The sequence below is a fragment of the Geotrypetes seraphini genome, chromosome 8 (genome assembly GCF_902459505.1).
Source record: "Geotrypetes seraphini chromosome 8, aGeoSer1.1, whole genome shotgun sequence".
NCBI classification, from domain to species: domain Eukaryota; kingdom Metazoa; phylum Chordata; class Amphibia; order Gymnophiona; family Dermophiidae; genus Geotrypetes; species Geotrypetes seraphini.
The window spans coordinates 187657428-187682395 of NC_047091.1; the positions used below are offsets into that span (position 1 = coordinate 187657428).

The 24968-nt window shown below is 43.6% G+C and overlaps 1 protein-coding gene across 1 annotated transcript in view; it reads left to right on the forward strand.

Moving 5' to 3' along the window:
• The window catches only part of LOC117365387 (F-box/WD repeat-containing protein 8-like), a 227196-nt gene that overhangs the window by 84487 nt on the left and 117741 nt on the right, over positions 1–24968 (forward strand). Inside the window, exons 3-4 of the mRNA XM_033955782.1 lie at positions 386–550; positions 12477–12565. Of these exons, the coding sequence (XP_033811673.1) occupies positions 386–550; positions 12477–12565 (254 nt within the window). The remainder of the gene's footprint in view (positions 1–385; positions 551–12476; positions 12566–24968) is intronic.

Genomic DNA, 24968 nt, shown 5'->3' on the forward strand with positions numbered 1-24968 from the left:
ACAGTGAGCCTCAACTGTTCACGAGTAACCTTGAGACATGTCACAACATGTGAAAACCAAAACCACCTGTAGAAATCAAACCATTGTTTAGCATAAGGGGGAAAAAAACCTCAGAGGCCTTAAAAAAACCCACAATGCTACTTAGATTTTGGCATTTGAAGCAGGTCATGTCTCAATCACTAGTTATAAATATAATTTTAAGTGCTCAGTGCAATATAAATTCAATAAAGATAGTCCCAATATTCAAAAGTGATATCTTTTAATAATCATGGTCTGGATTATGTCATTTAATAATAACCGTTGATACCTTTCTTGGTTTAAATAGTTGTAGTTCAGGAAAGTCTGTTCTTTTAGTCATGTGTATTTCTCTCATGTTACTGTTTAGGTAAGCAAAACTTGGAAAGTTCTTGCAGAAGATGAAGTCCTTTGGTACCGGGTGTGCAAACAAGAGGGCTACTTGCTTGACGCCACGATCTCAGATTGTTCTTGCTGGAAGCAGGTGCTTCAGGACTGCCTCATAAAAGAGAACACTTTACGAACCAACTGGAAGGTAAACCACAGTTCAATTAACCTACATCATGTTCAAAATATGAATAATTATTATTTATTTATATGCCGCAATACCAGGGAGGTACTAAGCAGCTCACAGCATGAAAAAAACAATACAGACATTTCGATAAAATTGATCAAAATGGAAGTTGCAAACCATGCAGGTAAGAAACGTAGAAATAAAATGCAATAATGTTAAAATGAAAAGAAAAAGACAAAGACATTATGATATCAGCCTATTAAATAATTGAGTCTTTAGTAATTTCCTAAAATCTAAGTAAGAAGAGGCTTCTAACATTATTTTTCCGAGCCATATATTCATTTTAGCGGCCTGAAAAGTTTTCTCAAGGAACCTCTTCTGTGTCTTGTAGTACTTGACATTTCTATTTGTTATTTATGACTTTAATATTCTCTTACATGGATATTTTTCTGTTCCTTACATAATACTTATATTGCTTATGCTGATACCATATATACCACTATTACTACTGCTAAATATCTGTGTTTCTCCCACCCCCACCTCCTCCAGTGTCACACCACTGCTTATAGAACTACACTGGTTATTGATAGTTTGAATTCTATTTTTTTCTATGCTGTTTAATAATAATAATGATAATAATAATAATAATAACTTTATTCTTATATACCGCCATACCCATCGAGTTCTAGGCGGTTTACAACAATTAACAAATGATCTGCCTTGACAAGCTTATTTACAACATGTTACAAGCAGATTTACAAACAAATTACCTGCAGATTTACAGTAGATTACAACAATTTTCAATTTACAATAGTCAGCAATGAAGTTACCACAATTTACAGTAGTCTGCAATGAAAGGAAGATGTACAACAGTTTAACTGAAAATTGTGGATTAGATCGAACTAGACAAGGGAAGTGGAGAGAGGGTCAAGGGGGAATCAGGTGTGGGAGGAAGGGGTTGGGGGTGGGGCCGGGGTTATGTGAGGTGAAGGGATTAAATAGGAGTCGTGTTTGTTGAATAGGTAAGTTTTTAGTAGTTTTCTGAAGGCAAGGTAAGTGGGGGCCTCGAGTATCATCTGGGCCAGCCATGGGTTCAACTTGGCTGCTTGGAAGGCGAAAGTTCTTTCGAGGGATCTTCTGAGAAGGCAGTGTTTTGGCGAGGGGAAGGCGAACAGTTGAATTCTGCGAGCTGTCCTGTTGTTGCAGTAAAGGTTGAAGTGGGTATTTATGTAACTTGGGGAAGAACCGTTAACCGATTTGTAACAAAAGCATGCAAATTTAAAGAGAACTCTAGATTCTACTGGCAGCCAGTGCAGTTGGTGATAGAATGGAGTGACATGTTCCCATTTCTTTAGGCCAAAAATGAGGCGCACTGCGGTATTTTGAATTATTTTTAATCTCCTGGTAGTTTTCTTTGTAGCGTTAAGGAAGATGATGTTGCAGTAGTCGAGAATGCTGAGGATGGAGGATTGTACGAGTAGGCGGAATGCAGTGTCGTTGAAGTATTTTTTTATGGTGCGAAGTTTCCAGAGTGCCGAGAAGCTTTTTCTAGCGATGATGTCGGTATGGTTTTCTAGGGATAGGTTTTTGTCCAGCTTGACTCCCAGAATTTTTATGGTCGGGTCGAGGGGGAAGGTCTTTCCTTTTAGTTGAATTGTGGTTTCCTTGATTTTATCTTTGGGGGAGGCTAAGAAGAATTTTGATTTGTCGGGGTTTAATTTCAGTCTGAATGAAAGCATCCAGAGCTCTATCTGGTTGAAAATGTTTGAAGTGTGTTCAAGTAGTTCTTGAGAAAAGTTGGTTAGTGGGATGGCTATTGTGATATCGTCTGCATAAATAAAGAATTTGAGATTTAGGTTGTGTAAGAGTTTACCTAGGGAGGCTAGGTATACGTTGAATAGGATGGGGGAGAGGGGGGAGCCCTGCGGGACCCCACAGGTGTTGTCCCAGCAGTAAGAGAAAGAGTTATTCATGAATACCTTGTATGATCTGTTTTGTAGGAAACCCTGAAACCAGTTAAGGACCTGGTCTGAGATGCCAATGTGAGCTAGGCATTCAAGGAGAATGGTGTGGTCGACCAGGTCAAAAGCACTGCTCAGGTCGAGTTGTATGATCAGGGCACTTGAGCTTTGACTGAAGAGCGTGTGGAGGTGGTCTAGAAGGGAGGCTATGACGGTTTCAGTGCTATGGTCCGCGCGAAAGCCTGCTTGGTTGTCACATAGAATGTTGAATTTTTCGAGGTATTCGGAAAGTTCCGCCTTTACCATCCCTTCCGCTATTTTGGTAAATAGGGGGATGCTGGCGACCGGTCTATAGTTAGATGGGGAGTTAGGTGGTTCTTTCGCGTTTTTTAGAATTGGGGTGATCATTATATGACCTTGCTCGGAAGGGAAGTTTCCTGTGGATAGTAGGTGATTAACCCATGTCATCATTTTTGCTTTAAAGTGGGGGAGGGGGGGCAGTTTTCATGATATTTGGAGGGCATGTGTCCAGGTGGCAATAGGAGTGTGTATACTTGTTGTAGTAATGTAGTAATACTTGTTGTAGTTTAGCATTTAAAACGCTATACGGTGATGTCCCTAATAGCTTCCCCAGATTTACTGAACCTGATCCTATCATTCCAAAGAAGGGAAATTGGTAAAACTGGAAGACATAAATTGAGGTTGCGGGGGTAGTGGATGCCTGGAAGGCCCTCCCAAGGGAGGTGGTGGAGAGTAAAATGGCGATAGAATTCAAAGAAGTAGTTGGAACCTAAGCACAGTGAGTCGTTGGCCCAGAAGAAACAAAGAAAAAAAGACACGTTAATCATGACATTGTAATGCATGTAATTAAAGGGCAGACTGGATGGACCATTCAGGTCTCATTTACTGTGTTACAAGACATCTCAGAGCAAATCATTCAACCACCAAATAGCAAAAGTGTGGAACTCACTTTCCATGGTAATTTGCAGAACCACAAAAAACATGTTTTTTAAAGAAATCCCTACCAGGGGTTCAAAGAGACTCAGACTAATAATACGAGTCATCCAAAACAAAGACAATGATAGTGGCCAACTGTCATCGTTAATATATTACTTCAGACTTTGTAACATGTTTAACTCTATAACCCACCTAGAACTCTAATTAATGAGGATTCTGCAGGGTATAAGATGACACATAATATACCCAGCCACTCAGCTTTTCAGGATATCCACAGTGAATTTGCAAATCTACCTCATGCATATTCATTGTGGATATCCCGAAAACCTGACTGACTGGTGTACCTCGAGGAATGGATTGAGAAACAGTAGTATAGAGTCAAGGCATATGCAGCATTGTACAGATACATGAGAAAGAGTCCCTATTCCATAGTGCTTATAATTTAGACCCGTGGTTCCCAACCCTGTCCTGGAGGACCACCAGGCCAGTCGGGTTTTTAGGATAGCCCTAATAATAATAATAATAACTTTATTTTTGTATACCGCAGTACCATGGCAGTTCAGAGCGGTTTACAGGGGAAGAGACTGTACATTTACAGCAATGAAACAAAAAAGACAGCATTGTTACATACAAGACAGTGATAATACAATATTTGCATGCCTGACACCTCCATTATATGCAGATCTCTCTCATGCATATTTATTAGGGCTATCCTGAAAACCCGACTGGCCTGGTGGTCCTCCAGGACAAGGTTGGGAACCACTGATTTAGACCACAGATGGACATTGAGGACAGGGTCACTATAGCAAGTCAGAGATCTTTGTCTTTTGAAGTCAGAAAAGCAATAGGAAGCTCTGTCTGGATTTACTGCAAAGATGCCCATAAGACTATTTGATTCTGCTCCTTCAGTTTGATCAGCATTTTCTTTTTCTTCTTCTTTCCTCCTTTTTATCCTTCAGCAGGTAAATAGGATGCACTGAGGTATATAATAGAAACTACATTTTTATTATAAGGGCAAATAGAGCAAACCAACTTCAGTTAGGGAAGGCAATCACAATGAAGATTATAAAGAGTAGGAGCAATGAAGTTGAAGTTTCAGTGACTTGGAGAGAAGAAAGAGCAAAGTTGGTGGAGATTCAGGAAGTGATAGCACCAGAGTAGGATTACTACTGCTACTTACCGTTTCTATAGCAGTGCTGTATGCAAAACTTATAACAGAGCTTACAATCTTTTCAAGGCAAGCAAGACAAATAAGGGATTAGAAAATTATTTATTGTGGGAATGATTAAAACAAACATGAATACTGAAAAGGTGGATAAGGGTCTAAAAATCTTCAGGTTGTGAGATCATTACCTGCTATTCCTATAGGTTCCCCTCCTAAACAATACTACCCGCTATGGAATTCTAGTTTTCACTGGTTCCTTCTCATGGTCTTCATTTGATATTCCAACATTATATTCTGTCTCTCTCCCTGATCCTCAGTCACATGAGACATTCTGTAGTGAAGACATGGGATTCCATACGTTAGCTGTTAACTTCCCACTAGCTGCAAATCTGCAGAAGGGTACCACTTTAAATCTCTCAACTCCTCCCCTTTTGCAGTGGAGAACAGCTCCCTCTTCAGTTTTTTCTTTTGCAAGCAAACTCAGAAGGTATGCTCTGATTTGCTTTGCTTCTTTTTGTTATTTTTGGATATTTTTGCTGTGGGCTTTCAGATTTTTTTTCTGTGTGGCATTGGTGCTTGGAGGTTCCTTTCTTGGGCTTACTCTGTCTGGGAAAGGTCAAGGTCTCACATAGATTGACTGCTGCTCCCAGGCCAATCTCATTGACTACCTGAGGAGCCAACCTGCTTTGTGTCCCTTTGGGAGCTCAGGGACAATTCCCCTGGGAGCTGCTTGCTTTATGATTTATCAGAGGTTTGAGCACAGGCTGCAAACTTTCTCTCCCCTTAGCGTTGCAAGAACTTTGGGGGTAGGAGCCTGTTGATGAGGTCTGTGCAACTGGCAACTAGAAGATCTTCTATGACAGACTTGTGCTGAAACGATCCCTGAGGCAGAAATCCTTTCTCTGCAGGCAGACTGATTTAAGCTGACAGGCACCAGAGGCCACAGTGAGTACTCCTATTATTCCCTATTGGTGGGGGTCAAATAAATTCAGTTTCAGGGTTTCTGGGGTTAGGGCTAGATTCCCCCACCTCCAAAACCCCTAAATCACTATTTTTTATTTGTTGGTTTAACTTCAACAGACCATTTTTGGCGCACATTTTCTGGTGGCAGCTATCTTTGATTTTTTTTTTCTAAATTGTATTTTCTGCTTCAAAACCCCTTGTTTTACCTAGGAACCATCAGTAATAGATGCTCCAGGTCAGCCTAGCCCCAATTACTGTGTTTTTGGGACAAATGTACTGGATAATGTGCATCTGTGATACATTTTCTGTGGGGTGTGGGAGTAAGGGGTGGGAGCTTTAGGCTCAGCCTCTAATTATTCCTTCAGGGCATTTGAACCCCCAAAAGCATGGAAAGCATGGTCTGCGGGGAAGAGATCTTGCTCAGAGATCTCAAGTAACAAGGGGGTGAAACACAAGCACGTGGTGGCAGAGGAGAACTTGATTCCCCAGTCTGGGGCCTTACAGGGGCCTTCAGGGCCTCTGGTGCAAGGCTTTTATGACTTTGTTAGTCTTTTATGGAAAGCCTAGATTTAAGAGGTCCAAGAAGCTCTTCGCTGCCTACAGGTGCGCTGTCTCCTCTTCAGGGGGGATCCTGCTCCAAAGCAGGCATCTCCACCTCAAACCACACTGACTCCCAGAGTCTGTGACCCTTCGGAGCAGAACTAGGATGATTGGAAGTCTTTTGTGGATGATTTGGGTCTCTTTCGAGGTCCTGAAGTCAGGAGACAGGAGTGGCTGTAGATGATCCCTCAGTGCGTCACCTTTTCAAATCAGCTTCCGTTTCTCATGTCATTTCTGAGACACTGTCTGCATTGAAACTTGAAGCCCAGCAGCCTTCCACCTGTCAATGCTCCATTATGAGTGGCAATAATGCACAGACGTCCTTTTTTCTTGCTCATCTGGACATCACTACCTTAAGTCACTGACCAAGGGGAGTCACCTGAAGGCTCTCTGAAGGTGGCCAATGCTAGTCTAAGCTCTGTCCTATGGCTCCAGACTTGCAACAGCCAAACGTGGATTCCGCAGTAGCGCAAATGACCAAGCACATCTCTCTTCCTAGTGAGGGAGGAGTGATGCTGAAGGACGCAAAGGACCATAAGGTGAAGTGTTGGCTTTGGGTATCAAAGCTGCAGCAGCTGCTTCCTTCGTGGTACGGGCCTGTCATACCAGATTGGATTTATTTTTCATCTGGGGTTTTATTTATACACTAGTTTTTTAGCCCATTACATTAACGGAGCTAGAATAGATATATATAGGAATTTTTCTTTCTTTCTTTCTGTCTTTCTTTCTCTCTCTCCCTGCCCCCTTTCTTTCTTTATGTCTGTCTTCTCTCCCTGGCCCCCTATAGGTCTGTCTTTCCTGCCTGTTGTCTGTCTGCATTTATTTCTTTCTGTCTATCCCCCTGTCCAGTAGGAACCCTTCCCTGCTCCCCCCTGTCCATAGCCCTCTCCCTTCCTTTTACCTCCCCCCTGTGCAACAGCAGTATTTCTCTTCCTCCCCCAACCCCTCCCGCTTCCCTGGTCTTTCTTCTCCCTCATTCCCTCTGTCTCCCCAAAAGGGTGCTGCTGCAGCATTCCCTCCGTGGTCTCACACTGCCATCGGCAGCGTTTCTCATTCCCCTCCCCCTTCCCAGGTCTCACACAGCCATTAGCAGCGCAGCATTCACAATTTGCTGCTCCTGCTTGCTTCGGGCCTTCGTCGCTGCCGGGCCCCACCTACTTTCTGTTTCTACGAAGGCAGGACCCGGAAGCGACGAAGGCCTGAAGCAAGCAGGAGCAACGAGTTGAAGCCTCCCTCTCTGCCCTATATTCATTGAATGCCACCCTAGCCAGGAAGTGACTATGGCCATGCTCCGGGGGTTCTAACACTGTGCTTGCCGGCTTTGCTTCTCCTCCCTCCCCCTGTCTCTGGTTTCGAAGGAACAGGGTCGGGAAGGCAGCAAGCACAGCGTAGTCAGAAGTCAGCTGGCGTCAGAGATCAGGAAATCAGCTGAGGCAGGCACTGCACATGCGCGGGCACGGCGCCACGGATCACGGACCAACCAACTTTGAAGTGGGCAAGCGCGCTAAGGGAATTATTATAGCGGATATTCAATCGTTTCTATAAAGCAGTTTGAAATCTCAGTGAATCTAGAAGATGTAGTAAGCCAAATCGACAAGTTAAAAAGTGATAAATCATTTGGACCAGATGGTATACATCCCAGGGTACTAAAAGAACTCAAACATGAAATTGCTGACCTGATGTTAGTTATCTGTAACCTGTCGCTAAAATCGTCTGTAGAATCTGAAGAATGGAGAGTGGCCAATGTTATACCAATTTTTAAAAAGGACTCATAAGAACATAAGAAATGCTTCTGCTGGGTCAGACCAGAGGTCCATCGCGCCCAACAGTCCGCTCACACGGGGGCCCATCAGGTCCAGGACATGTACAGTAATTCTCTATCTATACCCTTCAATCCCCTTTTCCTTCAGGAAATTATCTAATCCCTTTTTGAAACCCAGTAGCGTACTTTGTCCTATCACACCCTCTGGAAGCATATTCCAGGTGTCAACCACCCTTTGGATGAAGAAGAACTTCCTAGCATTGGTTCTGAATCTGTCCCCTCTTAATTTTTCCGAATGCCTTCTCGTTCTTGTAGTTTTCGAGAGTTTGAAGAATATGTCCCTATCCACTTTCTCTATGCCCTTCATGATCTTGTACATCTCTATCATGTCCCCTATAAGCCTCCGCTTCTCCAGGGAAAAGAGCCCTAGTTTCTCTAATCTTTCAGCATATGAAAGGTTTTCAATACCTTTTATCAATCGCGTTGCTCTTTTCTTTTCTGAACCCTCTCGAGTATTGCCTTATCCTTCTTAAGGTACGGCTCCAGGGAAAATCTGGGAAATTGCAAACTGATAACCCTGACTTCAGTGCCATGCAAAATGGTGGAAGCAATTATAAAAAAATAAAATTGTGGAACACGTAGACAAACATGATTTAATGAGACAGAATCAGCATGGGTTCAGCCAAGGGAGATTTTGCCTCACCAATTTGCTTGACTTCTTTGAAGGTGTGAATAAACATGTGGATAAAGGTGAACTGGTTAATGTAGTGTATCTAGATTTTCAGAAAGCTTTTGACAAAGTTCCTCAAGAGAGGCTTCTGAGTAAATTAAAGAGTCATAGGATAGGTAGCAAAGTTCAGTTGTAGATTAGGAATTGGTTATCTGATAGAAAACAGAAGGTAGGGTTAAATGGTCATTTTTCTCAGTGGAGGAGAGTAAACAATGGAGTGCCACAGGGATCTGTACTGGGACCGGTGCTTTTTAACTTATTTGTAAATGATCTGGAAATTGGAACAATGTGTGAGGTGATTAAATTTGCAGATGATGACATTAAACTGTTCAAAATTGTTAAAATGCATGCGGATTGTGAAAAATTGCAGGCAGACCTTAGAAAATTGGAAGACTGGGCATCCAAGTGGCAGATTAAATTTAATGTGGACAAATGCAAAGTGATGCACATTGGGAAGAATAACCCAGGTCATAGTTACTAGAAACTAGGGTCCATCTTGGAGATTAGCGCCCAAGAAAAAGATCTGGGTGTCATTGTAGAAAATACCATGAAACCTTTCACTCAATGTGTTGCGGCGGCCAAAAAAGCAAACAAGATGCTAGAAATTATTTAAATGGGGATGGTTTACAACACTAATGTTATAATGCCTCTGTAAAGCTCCATGATGCAACCTCATTTTGAGTATTGCATTCAGTTCTGGTCAAAAAAGATATAGCGGCACTAGAAAAGGTTCAAAGAAGAGCGATCAAGATGATAAAGGGGATGGAACTCCTCTCGTATGAGAAAAGACTAAAGAGATTAGGGCTCTTCAGCTTGGAAAAGAGACAGCTGAGGAGAGATATGATTGAAGTCTTCACCTGTGAGGCACCGGGACACGGACTACAGTAGAAGGCAAAACAAATTGCAGAAGACCCGTTTCAGAATTTTGAGTTCAAGTTTATTAGGATTTATATACCGCCTATCAAGGTTATCTAAGCGGTTTTTACAATCAGATACTCAAGCATTTTCCCTATCTGTCCCGGTGGGCTCACAATCTATCTAACGTACCTGGGGCTATGGAGGATTAAGTGACTTGCCCAGGGTCACAAGGAGCAGCGCGGGGTTTGAACCCACAACCCCAGGGTGCTGAGGCTGTAGATCCAACCACTGCGCCACAGACTCCTCCACACACTTCACACCTGAAGACGTCTACAGCGAGCTGACAAGGCTCAAGGAGAACAAGGCCATGGGACCGGACAATTTACACCCAAGAGTGCTTAGAGAATTGAGAGATGTTCTGGCGGAACCGTTGGCCGTGCTCTTCAATCTCTCACTAAGCACGGGGAAAGTTCCGTTGGACTGGAAAACAGCCAACGTCATTCCTCTGCATAAAAAGGGTTGCAAGGCTGAGGCTGCGAGCTATAGACCGGTGAGTCTCACTTCAATAGTGTGTAAACTCATGGAAACACTAATTAAGCATAAATTAGATACGGTCTTGAATGAGGGGAATCTCCGGGACCCCAATCAACATGGATTCACCAAGGGTAGGTCCTGCCAGTCCAATCTTATCAGCTTCTTTGACTGGGTAACAAGAAGGCTGGACTCGGGAGAGTCCTTAGACGTCGTATACCTTGACTTCAGCAAGGCTTTTGACAGCGTCCCACACTGCAGACTGCTGAACAAGATGGAATCGATGGGGTTAGGAGTAACACTAACTGCATGGGTTAAAGATTGGCTAAGTGGCAGACTTCAGAGGGTGATGGTTAACGGTACCCTCTCTAAAACGTCGAAAGTGACCAGCGGAGTGCCGCAGGGCTCAGTCCTGGGTCCACTCCTCTTTAACATATTCATTAGGGATTTGACTCAAGGGCTTCAAGGTAAGGTAACCTTATTCACTGATGACGCCAAACTATGCAATATCGTAAATGGCTACAATCTGCAGGATACTATGGAACAGGACCTCCGTGCTTTAGAAAGTTGGTCCTCTATCTGGCAGCTGGGCTTCAGCGCCAAGAAATGTAAGGTCATGCATCTCGGAAATGGAAATCCATGCAGAACTTACACCTTGAATGGAGAAACTTTGACCAAGACTACGGCAGAACGAGACTTGGGAGTGATCATCAGTGCAGACATGAAGACTGCCACTCAAGTGGAGAAGGCTTCATCTAAGGCACGGCAGATGATGGGTTGTATCAAGAGAAGTTTTGTCAACAGGAAGCCTGAGGTCATGATGCCATTATATAGAACCATGGTGAGACCTCATCTAGAATACTGTGTGCAATTTTGGAGGCCACATTACCGTAAAGATGTGCTCAGAATTGAGTCGGTTCAGCGGATGGCCACCAGGATGGTCTCGGGGCTAAAGGGTCTCTCGTACGAAGAAAGACTGAACAAATTGCTGCTCTGTACTCTCGAGGAGCGTAGGGAGAGGGGAGACATGATTGAGACATTTAAGTACATCACGGGACGGGTCGAGGTGGAAGATGATATCTTTTTTCTCAAAGGCCCTCGAACACAAGAGGACATCCGCTCAAACTCAGGGGAGGGAAGTTTCGTGGAGACGTCAGGAAGTACTTCTTCACGGAACGAGTGATAGAGCATTGGAACAAGCTTCCAGTACAGGTGATCGAGGCCCGCAGTATCCCAGACTTCAAGAATAAATGGGATACCTATGTGGGATCACTGCGAGGGTCATACCAATGAATAAGATCGCTAGGATATAGACTTAATAGAGCAGGTCAGTAGAGTTAAGGGGGCCAGTAGACTTAAAAGGGGGTCAATGGTATGGGCAGACTTGATGGGCTGTAGCTCTTATCTGCCGTCATCTTTCTATGTTTCTGTGAAGTCTACAAAATCCTGAGTGGAGTAGAACGGGTACAAGTGGATCAATTTTTCACTCGGTCAAAAATTATAAAGACTGGGGGACACTCAATGAAGTTACAGGGAAATACTATTAAAACCAATAGGAGGAAATATTTTCTCACTCAGAGACTAGTTATGCTCTGGAACGCGTTGCCAGAGGTTGTGGTAAAAGCGGATAGTGTAGCTGGTTTTTAGAAAAGTTTGGACAAGTTCCTGGAGGAAAAGTCAGTAGTCTGTTATTGAGAAAGACATGGGGGAAGCCACTTCTTGCCCTGGATTGCTACTCCTTGGGTTTTGGCCAGGTACTAGTGACCTGCATTGGTAGTAAAAAAGGAGATGACTGTATTAGGAGTTTGCTTGGATAGTTGGAAAAACAAATATTGAAAACAATTTGGTCAGAATATATGCAGTTGCAATTGTTATACAGATTAAAACCTATGCTACCAGCATTCGACTTTCGTAGGGTGGATTATTGCAATACAGGATTGATTATTGGTGTCTCAAGAAAGACTCGCATAATCCCAGTGCTGAAGCAATTGCATTGGTTACCCATTCAGCAAAGAGTTCGCTTGAAGATTCTTTCAACTATACATCAGATTTTTTTATCATGTTTATCCAGTTGTTTTACAAGGAATTTTTGAAATTTATCAGCCTAGAAGGTGTCTGAGATCAGAAATAGTGTGGAACTGAGCTTAGATAGTAAGATGTCAATCTTGGTGCTAAGCTTTGGAATGTGTTGCCTGGAATTTTGTGATAATGTTAAGAAAATGCTGAAAAATCATTTGTGTTCGTTTTTTTTATGAGAGCTATTCTGCAATTGTGTCTGTCTGTGGTGTTTAACTGATCATAATTTTTGTAAACCGTATAGTTAAAATAAATAGTCTCTGAAAAAGAACGTGCTTGAGTAAAGAGAGAATGATGCAGACATAGTGCCAGGAATTTCATATCATTTCTTTATGATTTTTCAGAACCGAATTGGTGCTGTGAGCCAGTTGCAGTACGACCTGGGGAAAGTTCTCTGTGACGTCCATTCTTTTGATGGCGTTGTTATTGCTGGGTAAGTAATGTGGCGTTGACTTTGCGATCATTTTGCACATGGAAGATGGATGAGCTGAATTTGAGCTCCGTCCAAGAGAAGTGTTCTTCTGGACTCCTTTGTTCTTTTAAGATTATTAGGATGTAGATGTCTATTATTAATGATTATTGATGATTATATTAAGATTCTTAAAGCATTTTATGCATGTATGTGAATTTATTAGATCATATGAGTAATTTATTTAATATACTGATAAATGTATGAATAATCGTAGTGTTGAAGGTGGGTATAGTTGAATCCACTATGTGTTTTTGAATGTTCTTTTTCTCTCAGGGACTTTGTTTTCTTTCTATAACAAACATTTATATCATGAATGGTTTTTGGCCACAGTAAGTCAATAATTACTTAGCGGAAGAGCATATATAAGGTGTTTTTTAAAATTAGAATTCACTTTTAATATACTGTGGAACCTTGGTTTGCGAACATAATTTGTCCCAGAAGCTCGTAAACCAAAGTGCTCATATATCAAAACGAGTTTCACCATACAAAGTAAGGGAAACTTGGATGATTCGTTCCACATCCCAAAAAGACACCCCCCTCCACATCCCCCAAGGCCACTGATGCGCTTCCACCCCACCACATCCCAAAAAGACACACACATCCCCCCCCCAAGGCTACTGGTGCGCTTCCACCCCATCCCATCCCAAAAAGACCATCTCCCAAGGCCACTGATGCGCTTCCACCCCATCCCATCCCAAAAAGACCATCTCCCAAGGCCACTGATGCGCTTCCACCCCACCCCATCCCAAAAAGACCCTCCATCCCCCAAGGCCACTGATGCGCTTCCACCCCACCACATCCCAAAAAGACCCCCCCCCATCCCCCAAAGCCACTGATGCGCTTCCACCCCACCACATCCCAAAAAGACACACACATCCCCCCCCCAAGGCTACTGGTGCGCTTCCACCCCATCCCATCCCAAAAAGACCATCTCCCAAGGCCACTGATGCGCTTCCACCCCATCCCATCCCAAAAAGACCATCTCCCAAGGCCACTGATGCGCTTCCACCCCACCCCATCCCAAAAAGACCCTCCATCCCCCAAGGCCACTGATGCGCTTCCACCCCACCACATCCCAAAAAGACCCCCCCCATCCCCCAAAGCCACTGATGCGCTTCCACCCCACCACATCCCAAAAAGATACACACATTTCCTCCCCCCCACCCGAGGCCACTGGCGCGCTTCCACCCCACCTCATCCCAAAAAGACCCTCCATCTCCCAAGGCCACTGATGCGCTTCCACCCCACCACATCCCAAAAATACACCCCCCCCCCCGCGGCCAGTAGTGCGCTTCCACCACACCCCACCCATGGGAACCAGCTTCGCCCTCTTGTGGCCCAAACCCTTACCTTGAGCGGACAGGACACCGGCATGCAGCACTAACCCACAGGACATGCCGGTGCCGAAAGAGCCTGCTGTGCCTGTCGCTGATCTCTGCTGGGCTGCTGCGGGTCCTTGAGCATCTGCGCATGTTCAAGGCCTTCTGGCTACCACTCTCTCCGAGATTCTCCATGGATGACATCACCCACATGTGAGAATATCTACCTGCTCTTCCCAGATAACACCTGTTACGGTAAGTAGTGAAGACACAGAAGGATTGAGAAGACCTGCAACGTGACATAAACACGCTCGAGGAATGGGCCGCGACATGGCAAATGAGGTTTAAGGTGCCATTTCCACTTCTGGAAACAGTCCTTAAACACATCTTCAGGAATCGCCAAAAGTTGCTGTGTCGGATTTTGCTTTATGTCTTCAACAGTGTTGAATCATTTTCCTTTCAGCCTGGATTTAAGTTTAGGAACAAGAAGTCAGCAGGAGCCAAGTCAGGAGAATAAGGTGACTGGGGAAGAGCTGTCATCGCATTTTTGCGCAACATTCGTGAATTTTGATGCATTAAAAACACCTTCCATGACTTGTTACATGTTCCCCATAAGCCACTTTCAACATTTCATAAGTTTCTGTAGCGGTCTTACCCAATTTAAAACAGAACTTCACACTGTAGCGTTGCTCATCAAGGTCGCACATGATGAAAAATAGCTGATCACTAAAACATACTTTCACAAAAACTGCTGTAGCTCGGAGAGGAAAACAGATATCAATAAACAGAAAAAATACATAGTAACATAGTAGATGACGGCAGATAAAGACCCGAATGGTCCATCCAGTCTGCCCAACCTGATTCAATTAAAATTTTTTTTTTTTTTTTTAATTTTTTTTCTTCTTAGCTATTTCTGGGCAAGAATCCAAAGCTTTACCCGGTACTGTGCTTGGGTTCCAACTGCCAAAATCTCTGTTAAGACTTACTCTAGCCCATCTACACCCTCCCAGCCATTGAAGCCCTCCCCTGCCCATCCTCCACCAAACGGCCATACACAGACACAGACCATGCAAGTCTGCCCAGTAACTGGCCTAGTTCAATATTTAATATTATTTTCTGATTCTAAATCTTCTGTGTTCATCCCACGCTTCTTTGAACTCAGTCACAGTTTTACTCTCCACCACCTCTCTCGGGAGCGCATTCCAGGCATCCACCACCCTCTCCGTAAAGTAGAATTTCCTAACATTGCCCCTGAATCTACCACCCCTCAACCTCATATTATGTCCTCTGGTTTTACCATTTTCCTTTCTCTGGAAAAGATTTTGTTTTACGTTAATACCCTTCAAGTATTTGAACGTCTGAATCATATCTCCCCTGTCTCTCCTTTCTTCTAGGGTATACATATTCAGGGCTTCCAGTCTCTCCTCAAACGTCTTCTGGCGCAAGCCTCCTATCATTTTCGTCGCCCTCCTCTGGACCGCCTCAAGTCTTCTTACGTCTTTCGCCAGATACGGTCTCCAAAACTGAACACAATACTCCTAGTGGGGCCTCACCAATGACCTGTACAGGGGCATCAACACCTTCTTCCTTCTACTGACTACGCCTCTCTTTATACAGCCCAGCATCCTTCTGGCAGCAGCCACTGCCTTGTCACACTGTTTTTTCGCCTTTAGATCTTCGGACACTATCACCCCAAGGTCCCTCTCCCCGTCCGTGCATATCAGCTTCTCTCCTCCCAGCATATACAGTTCCTTCCTATTATTAATCCCCAAATGCATTACTCTGCATTTCTTTGCATTGAATTTTAGTTGCCAGGCATTAGACCATTCCTCTAACTTTTGCAGATTCTTTTTCATATTTTCCACTCCCTCTTCGGTGTCTACTCTGTTACAAATCTTGGTATCATCTGCAAAAAGGCACACTTTTCCTTCTAACCCTTCAGCAATGTTACTCACATACATATTGAACAGGATTGGCCCCAGCACCGAACCCTGAGGGACTCCACTAGTCATCTTTCCTTCCTTCGAGCGACTTCCATTAACCACCACCCTCTGGCGTCTGTCCGACAGCCAGTTTCTGACCCAGTTCACCACTTTGGGTCCTAACTTCAGCCCTTCAAGTTTGTTCAACAGCCTCTTATGAGGAACTGTATCAAAGGCTTTGCTGAAATCCAAGTAAATTACATCTAGCATATGTCCTCGATCCAGCTCTCTGGTCACCCAATCAAAAAATTCAATCAGGTTCGTTTGGCACGATTTACCTTTTGTAAAGCCATGTTGTCTCGGATCCTGTAACCCATTAGATTCAAGGAAATACACTATCCTTTCTTTCAGCAACACTTCCATTATTTTTCCAACAACTGAAGTGAGGCTCACCGGCCTGTAGTTTCCTGCTTCATCCCTGTGACCACTTTTATGAATAGGGACCACATCCGCTCTCCTCCAATCCCCAGGAATCACTCCCGTCTCCAGAGATTTGTTGAACAAGTCTTTAATAGGACTCGCCAGAACCTCTCTGAGCTCCCTTAGTATCCTGGGATGGATCCCGTCTTGTCCCATCGCTTTGTCCACCTTCAGTTTTTCAAGTTGCTCATAAATACCCTCCTCCGTGAACGGCGCAGAATCTACTCCATTTTCTCGTGTAACTTTGCCAGACAATCTCGGTCCTTCTCCAGGATTTTCTTCTGTGAACACAGAACAAAAGTATTTGTTTAGCACATTTGCTTTCTCCTCATTACTCTCCACATATTTGTTCCCAGCATCTTTTAGCCTAGCAATTCCATTTTTTATCTTCCTCCTTTCACTAATATATCTGAAAAAATTTTTATCTCCCTTTTTTACATTTTTAGCCATTTGTTCTTCCGCCTGTGCCTTCGCCAAACGTATCTCTCTCTTGGCTTCTTTCAGTTTCACCCTGTAGTCCTTTCTGCTCTCCTCTTCTTGGGTTTTTTTATATTTCATGAACGCCAACTCTTTCGCCTTTATTTTCTCAGCCACTAGGTTGGAGAACCATATCGGCTTCCTTTTTCTCTTGTTTTTATTGATTTTCTTCACATAAAGGTCCGTAGCCATTTTTATCGCTCCTTTCAGCTTAGACCACTGTCTTTCCACTTCTCTTATGTCCTCCCATCCTAACAGCTCTTTCTTCAGGTACTTTCCCATTGCATTAAAGTCCGTACGTTTGAAATCTAGAACTTTAAGTATCGTGCGGCCGCTCTCCACTTTAGCCGTTATATCAAACCAAACCGTTTGATGATCGCTACTACCCAGGTGAGCACCCACTCGAACATTAGAGATACTCTCTCCATTTGTGAGGACCAGATCCAATATCGCTTTTTCCCTTGTGGGTTCCTTCACCATTTGTCTGAGCAGAGCCTCTTGAAAGGCATCCACAATCTCCCTACTTCTTTCCGATTCCGCAGACGGAACATTCCAGTCCGCATCTGGCAGGTTGAAATCTCCCAACAGCAGAACCTCCTCTTTCCTTCCAAACTTTTGGATATCCACAATCAGATCCTTATCAATTTGCTGCGATTGAGTCGGAGGTCTGTAGACTACACCCACGTAGATAGAAGTTCCATCTTCTCTTTTCAGAGCAATCCATATCGCTTCTTCCTCTCCCCAGGTCCCTTGCATTTCGGTCGCTTGGATATTGATCTTTACATAGAGAGCTACTCCTCCACCTTGAGGTTACTTGTGAGGTTTCAAGCTACTTATTGCTGCTGAGCATGTCTGAAAAGAACTTCCCGTTGGTGCACAATTCAAACTGTCCTCAAACTTTTTGAACGACCTCGTATTTATTCTGGGCTTTCAGGAAGGTGTTTTTTAATAACATCTACGCCTGGTGTAAATTTTTGACCTTTGCAACTGTTCCTCTAAGGTTTTTTTGCCATTCTTCCCTTGTTATCCTAGTCTCCCTTTTTGTAAAGTTAAATGCTATTTATTGGATTGGACTTTCCTGTGTGAACTTATTCCATATCAAATCTGATTATGTTATGATCACTGTTATCAAGTGGCCCCAGCACCATTACCTAAGAGCTACGTCTAGAATTGCTTCTTTGTCTTGGGTGAATGATGGGCTTCTTTCCTATCTACACGATGGCGTTCTTTTCCTTCAAAATTTTAGATTGCATTACATTAGTGATTTATATTCCGCCTAACCTTGTAAGCTGGACATTATTACCAGAGGAGGTAGAGGATAAAGAACAAGTTACAGAAACAGAGAAAAATGCGATACTGTGTTAAGTTGTTTCTGGTTACAGGCATAGTAATAAATTTTGGTTCTGTGTTAAGTTATCCTGACAAATTTTCTGAACAGTATAGTTTTTATTTCCCTTCAGTAGGTTTTGTAATCTGGTGTTCTTATCAGCAGGTTGGAGAGGTAACATAGTAGATGACGGCAGATAAAGACCCGAATGGTCCATCTAGTCTGCCCAACCTGTTGGATTTTTTTTTTTTCTTCTTCTCCTCCTTAGCTGTTTCTGGGCAAACATCTAAAGCTCTGCCCGGTACTGTTCTTAGGTTCTGACTACTGAAGTCTCCGTCAAAGCTCACTCCAATCCATCTACACCAGGGATCTCAAAGTCCCTCTTTGAGGGCTGCAATCCAGTTGGGTTTTCAGGATTTCCCCAATGAATATGCTTTGAAAGCAGTGCATGCACATAACATAGAAACATAGAATATGACGGCAGAAAAAGGCTATAGTCCATCAAGTCTGCCCACTCTAATGACCCACCCCCCTGTCTTTACTCCCTTAGAGATCCCACGTGAATGTCCCATTTTCTCTTAAAATCTGACACGCTGCTGGCCTCAATCACCTGCAGAGGTAGACTGTTCCAATGATCGACCACCCTTTCTGTGAAGAAGTATTTCCTGGAATCACCACAAAATTTCCCTCCCCTGATTTTCAGCGGATGCCCTCTGGTGGTCGAAGGACCTATAGGACAGAAGATATCATCTTCCACCTTGATACGGCCCGTAACATATTTGATCTCATGCATATTCATTGGGGAAATCCTGACAACCCGACTGGATTGCGGCCCTTAAGGAGGGACTTTGAGACCCCTGATCTACACCCTCCCAGCCCATCCTTCCCCAAACGGCCATATACAGACACAGACCATACAAGTCTGCCCAGTACTGGCCTTAGTACTTCAATATTTACTATTATTTTCTGATTCTAGATTCTCTGTGTTCATCCCACGCTTCTTTGAACTCTGTCACCATTTTCCTCTCCACCACCTCTCTCGGGAGCGCATTCCAGGCATCCACCACCCTCTCCGTAAAGAAGAATTTCCTTACATTGCTCTTGAGTCTCCCACCCCTCAACCTCAAATTATGTCCTCTGCCTGTGTTGCTAGTAAGCCATCGTACATTTTTTTGCGCAGAGTGCCCTTGAATAGGCGGTGAGTAAACGGTGACTGGGTTCTTCTTTGTTTGGTTGAGTTGTTCCAGATGAGGAGTTTCTTCAGGTATGTGGGGGCAGCACCATTTAGGGCTTTGTGTAGCAGGCATAATATTCATGCTTGCATTGGGAGCCAGTGTGAATCTAGGTATTCTGTGGTGATGTAGTCATATTTGCTTAGTGAGTAGATCAGTCTGAGGGCTGTGTTTTGAAAGGTCTGTAATTGTTTTATCATGCCAGCGGAGAATGGTAGGGAGAGGACATTGCAGTAGTCTAGAATACCCAGGATTAGGGACAGAACTAGGAATTGGGATTGTTCCCTGTCAAAGTATTTTCGAATTTGTCATAGGTTGCGCATTACTGTGAAGGATTTCTGGATGGTCTCGTTTATTTGTAGTTACATGGTGCAACATCTGTCTATCATCACCTGAAAAATTTTTAGGGCAGGTTATATGGGATATTTGATAGTGTTTATTTCTATTTCTGTAGTGGTTGGAGTTTTGTCTTTTTCAAGTAGTAGGAATGTTGTTTTGTCTGTGTTCATTTTTAGTTTGTGGTCTGTCATCCATTTTTCAAGTGTTTCTAAAGTTTTTTAGCAGTTTTTTTAGTATAGATGAGTGTTGATTGGTCGAAAGGTAGGAGAATGGTAATATCATCTGCGTAGCTGTGTGATGTAATGCCTAAGTGGTCTAGACTGGTGCTGAGGGAGGTGACGTAATCCGTTTAGTTCTGTCCTGTACAGTTGCAATGGTATAATAAATGTAAAATGAATAAATAGACTGGCTCCACAGCAGCTCTAGCCAATGCAAGGATCAGAAGATGGCACTGCATTTACTCGTAGCGATTCTGGAAAGGTCTCTAGAAGGTTAAACATAAATACTAATCCGATCTAATCTCTAAACATTAGCTATTTTACAAAGTGTGAATCAAGATAATTATGTTATTTCAAAAGCCTATGTGTGGTGCAGTGGTTAGAGCTCCAGCCTCAGCACTATGAGGTTGTGGGTTCAAATCCCACGCTGCTTCTTGTGACACTGGGCAAGTCACGTAATCCCCCATTGCCCCAGGCACATTACATAGAAACATAGAAAAAGACGGCAGATAAGGGCCGCGGCCCATCTAGTCTGCCCACCCCAATGACCCTCCCCTATTTATCCCTGTGCAGAGATCCCACGTGACGATCCCATTTCTTCTTAAAATCAGGCACGCTGCTTGCCTCGATCACCTGAAGTGGAAGTCTATTCCAGCGATCAACCACTCTTTCGGTGAAAAAGTATTTCCTGGTGTCGCCGTGCCATTTCCCGCCCCTGATTTTCCATGGATGACCTCTTGTCGCCGTCGGACCTTTGAAAAAGAAGATATCTTCTTCTACCTCGATATGGCCCGTGAGGTATTTGAACGTCTCGATCATGTCTCCCCTCTCTCTGCGTTCCTCGAGTGAGTATAGCCGTAATTTATCCATTAGATGGAGTGTGAGATAGGGGAAAATGCTTGAGTACCTGAATGTAGTATATAAATCCTAAAAATAAATAAATAAACTTTCCAACCTGATTTTGTCCATTAGCTGCTTTGTTAATTATTTCTGAAAAGTCATTTTTAAAAACTGCTTATTTTCAGTTAATAAAGAACAGCTGGAGCATATACAAATATCTGTGACCATCCTACATAGATGTGACCCCCCCCCCATCCCCATCCTAAAACCTTTCTCTTTACATTGATACTACACTCTTCACAAATGTATTCTGTTCTTCTCTTGACTATTCAGTGTCTTCCTCACCACCTCTATTCTATAATTCGCTGACCATCCAGCCCCTTTGATGTAAAATGCTTAAGACTATACTGTAACCTATTTGTAACCTGTAAACACTGATTACTCAGTGACTTCCTACCTGTTCTCGCCTTGTAATTCGCTGATTGTACAGCTCTCTTTCATTGTAAACCGCCTAGAAGTCGCAAGATTATGGCGGTATAGAAAAAATAAAGTTATTTTTATTATTACTTTTGTAAATCTAATAGCATGCCCGCAGGTGCAGTCCCACCCCACTCTGCCTCCTGGAACGCCTCTTCTCATCTTGGATAAGAATATGCATGGAATAATGTAATTATATATCAAATCTGAGCAGTTGTATGAGCTATTTCTGTGCTTAGGCTTCTATTTCATGCACAGAAATGGCTTTCAAAATTATCCCCTTTGTTGTTTGAAACAATCCCTACATTAGCCACAATTTCTGTTTACAAATATTGTAACTAGCTAGAAGGAAAATAGTGAATCCTTCTATCCTTCCCCTCCCCCCCCTTTCCACGCTTACTTATTCCTTGCCTGGCTGCTGAGCTTAACAATTATTTTTCTTCATTCAAAGTATTTAGAGTTATTTGATGATGCTATGCACATTTATTGGCAGTCTCAAATAGTTTGGAAAAAATCCAGTTAAATATGTACTATTGCTTTATCACAGATAGGAGCAGCTTCTCCACATCTGACCCCTGAGATTCCCTGAAGATGGCAAATATTGATTTTGGTGCAACCTGAGCTGTGTCATAGCAGGCTCCTAACATCTCTACGTTCTAAGAGTGCCTTACATTTACGGCCAAAGATTAGCTAATTGAACCTTGGCTGTGTATGGAACATCTTTTGTTTATCATTAAACTTTTATCACCCAGTTACGATGCTTGTTTTCTGGGTCAGACCTTGAATTCCTTTTCATTTGAGACAGCGATGTCTGCGGTTACCTCACTCTAATCAATTTTGTATACACACCAGCCTTTCTATAGTTACATCTCTCCAAGGATATTCTTAAAGACATATAATCTTTTATTATGGTATGTGCTTGTTGCTTACAACTGTGATTTTTCTCTTGTAATCAGATGGGGGAATGGGATGACGATCCTCTGATTCTTTGTTAAAGTCTTGTCAGTTATAAAATATAACAATTCTAAACCTAAACTAGGCAGGCTAAACTTTGGCATGCTTTCTTCAGTAATGCTTTAGTTCTGTTTTGTATAAATACAGTTAAGTGGCCAAACCATGTTCATCAGTAGACCTTAAGATCCCACCTGACTTTCTTGACATCACATACAGTCTCTGTCATCACCACCTCTACCGAGAGACTGTTCCATGCATCTACCACTCTTTCTGTAAAAATGTATTTCCTTAGATTACTCCTGAGCCTATCACCTTTTAACTTTATCCTATGAAAGAGACGATTCTTGTGCCAGATGATGGTCCTGCATCAACTAGACTATTGCAACTCTGCCTACCTTGGCATCAACACTACTCTTATCCACAAACTGCAACTAATCCAGAACACAGCCGTTAGACTAATCTACAAATTAAAGAAATTAGATTCAATCACAACCTTCATCAGGCAACTACATTGGCTCCCAATATCATCCCGAATAATTTTCAAATCATCATGTATCCTACACCAGATTCTTTTTTTTTTTTAAACATATTTTTATTGATTGAAAGTGAAAAAAGTCACAACCAGACATAATACAAAATGTATGTCAGGAGTGTGAAAACAAATACAAAAGATAAGCATCAAGAATAATAACATCAATCCCCTCAACCGAAGCCCCCCAGGATCTCAGAAGAACAATTGAACAAAACAGAGCAAAGCTCGGCCCGTCCAGGGGAAGCCCAATATTACAAGAAAGTATGGTAAAACAAGACATCAAGTGTCGCAGCCTTTCACCATTTTGTATTTAAGCCTCCCCAAAAAGGACCAACTACTACACTCACCACCACACTCACACCAACAGCCATTCCCTGCAACAGAACATACATACCCCCAAACAAACCAGAACCCCCCCTCCCAGCCCATCCCCAAGGTACCAGCGGGAGTGGGGCTCAACATGAACGAATTACTGACCCAAGAAGAGAAGAAAGAAAGGAGGGGAAGAAAAAGAGAAAAAAGAAAGAAAAAAAGAAGAAGAGGAGGGAGGAGAGTATGGCTGTGCAAGGACACCCCCTACATGCTGTTACCAACTCCCACAGTCGCTCCCACAAGCGAACGTACTGCCGCTTAGCCAGATGCGGAGACCTAGCATAAGACCAAATCTCAAGCCGGGCCAACTACAGGAGTCTACTCATCCACTGAGGCACCAGAGGCGAGTCCTCTGACATCCAGTAAGTCAAGATCAGTTTGTTAACAAGAAGAATAACGTGTTAGAAGAAACGGCACTGGGGGTTAGTAAAACCCTGATCCTGGAGGGAGGTCTGCAAACCCAGTAGGAGGAACTCAAAGTCCCACTCAACCGTGCGGCTCACGGGCGCTCTCCAGAAGGGGAAGTGCCTCCTGTCAAATACTCAGTGTGGGACATTCCAGGAAGGAGTGAATATAAGTGCTGGCCTGACACTTGCACTTAACGCAAAGGTCACTGTCCCAAAGCCCCAAACGCGCCCCCCCTCTGTTTAGTAAAGTAGGCTCGGTGAAGGATCTTAAACTGAAGTTCCTGGATTTAATATAGGAGTAAAGGGTCTGGAAGCAGGCCAAAAATTGCGGCTCGGGGAGGTCATGCCCCAGGTCCAACTCCCACCGGGATCTCAATGGTGTAAGCACAGATAGGGAGATAGAAGATTTCAGTAAACGATACCAGTGGGCTAGAGTGTTAGCTGATGCTGGAGTTGCTGAGAAAAGGACATCCAAGCGCCCCTTGTCCCAGACCCCCACCCGGCCCCGGTGTTCAATATCCCAGTAGTGTCGAAGTTGGAAGTAGGAGAATAGATAATGAGAGGGGAGACCTCACTTATCCCTGATCTGTTGAAAAGAAGGGAAACCCTCGGGACTCAACTCAAGCAGTTGTTCCATAGCCACACAACCCCAAGCCGCCCAATCCCAAAACACTGTCCGGCCCCAGCCCAGCAGAAACTGGGAGTTACCATCAAAGTGCAAGAAAAGAGAGATCTCTGGATGCAGGCCCTGAATATGCCGCCACCACCGCCAGGCCATCTGGAACGGTCGAAGAAATCGAAAACAAGGCTGGTACCGCCTCTTGGGGTCCTCTTGGAAGTGAAGCAGATTCAGAAATTGAAAGGGAGAACTCCATCCCACCAGCCAGTCCAAAGGGGAGTAGCGAGTGCACCCGGTGTAGCCTTCGTGGATCCATCATAAAAGCACGGCTACATTATACAGCCAAAGATCTGGGACATTGAGACTACCCAAACATTTATCCAAGGTGAGTTTAAGCAGCCCGATCCACGGAGCCCTAGATCTCCAAATAAAGCGAGAGACAGCAGTTTTGAATGAAAGTTCGTCTTGATGCCGAAGCCAGAGTGGCATAGTTTGCAGAGGGTACAAGATTTTTGGGACCATAACCACCCTCCCCAGAATGCCCAGCGGTAACTCCTGCCATGCCTGGCAGAGCTTCCCAATAGCCGCAAGTGGTCATTTAATGTTGGCGTTGTAAAGAGTAGCTAGGTCAGTACTAAGGAAGATACCCAAATAGCGCATAGGTTTAGTCGTAGGGGGGATAGGCATCAAAGCATGGCAAGGTGCCAGGGGACCACCCCCCAACGATAGAAGTTCTGACTTGCTACAGTTAACTTGCAGACCAGACAGTGCTCCAAAAGCTTTGATCACGTCCAAAGCTCTATGCAAGTGAGGAGTGACCTGGACTAAATAGAGTAAGATGTCATCAGC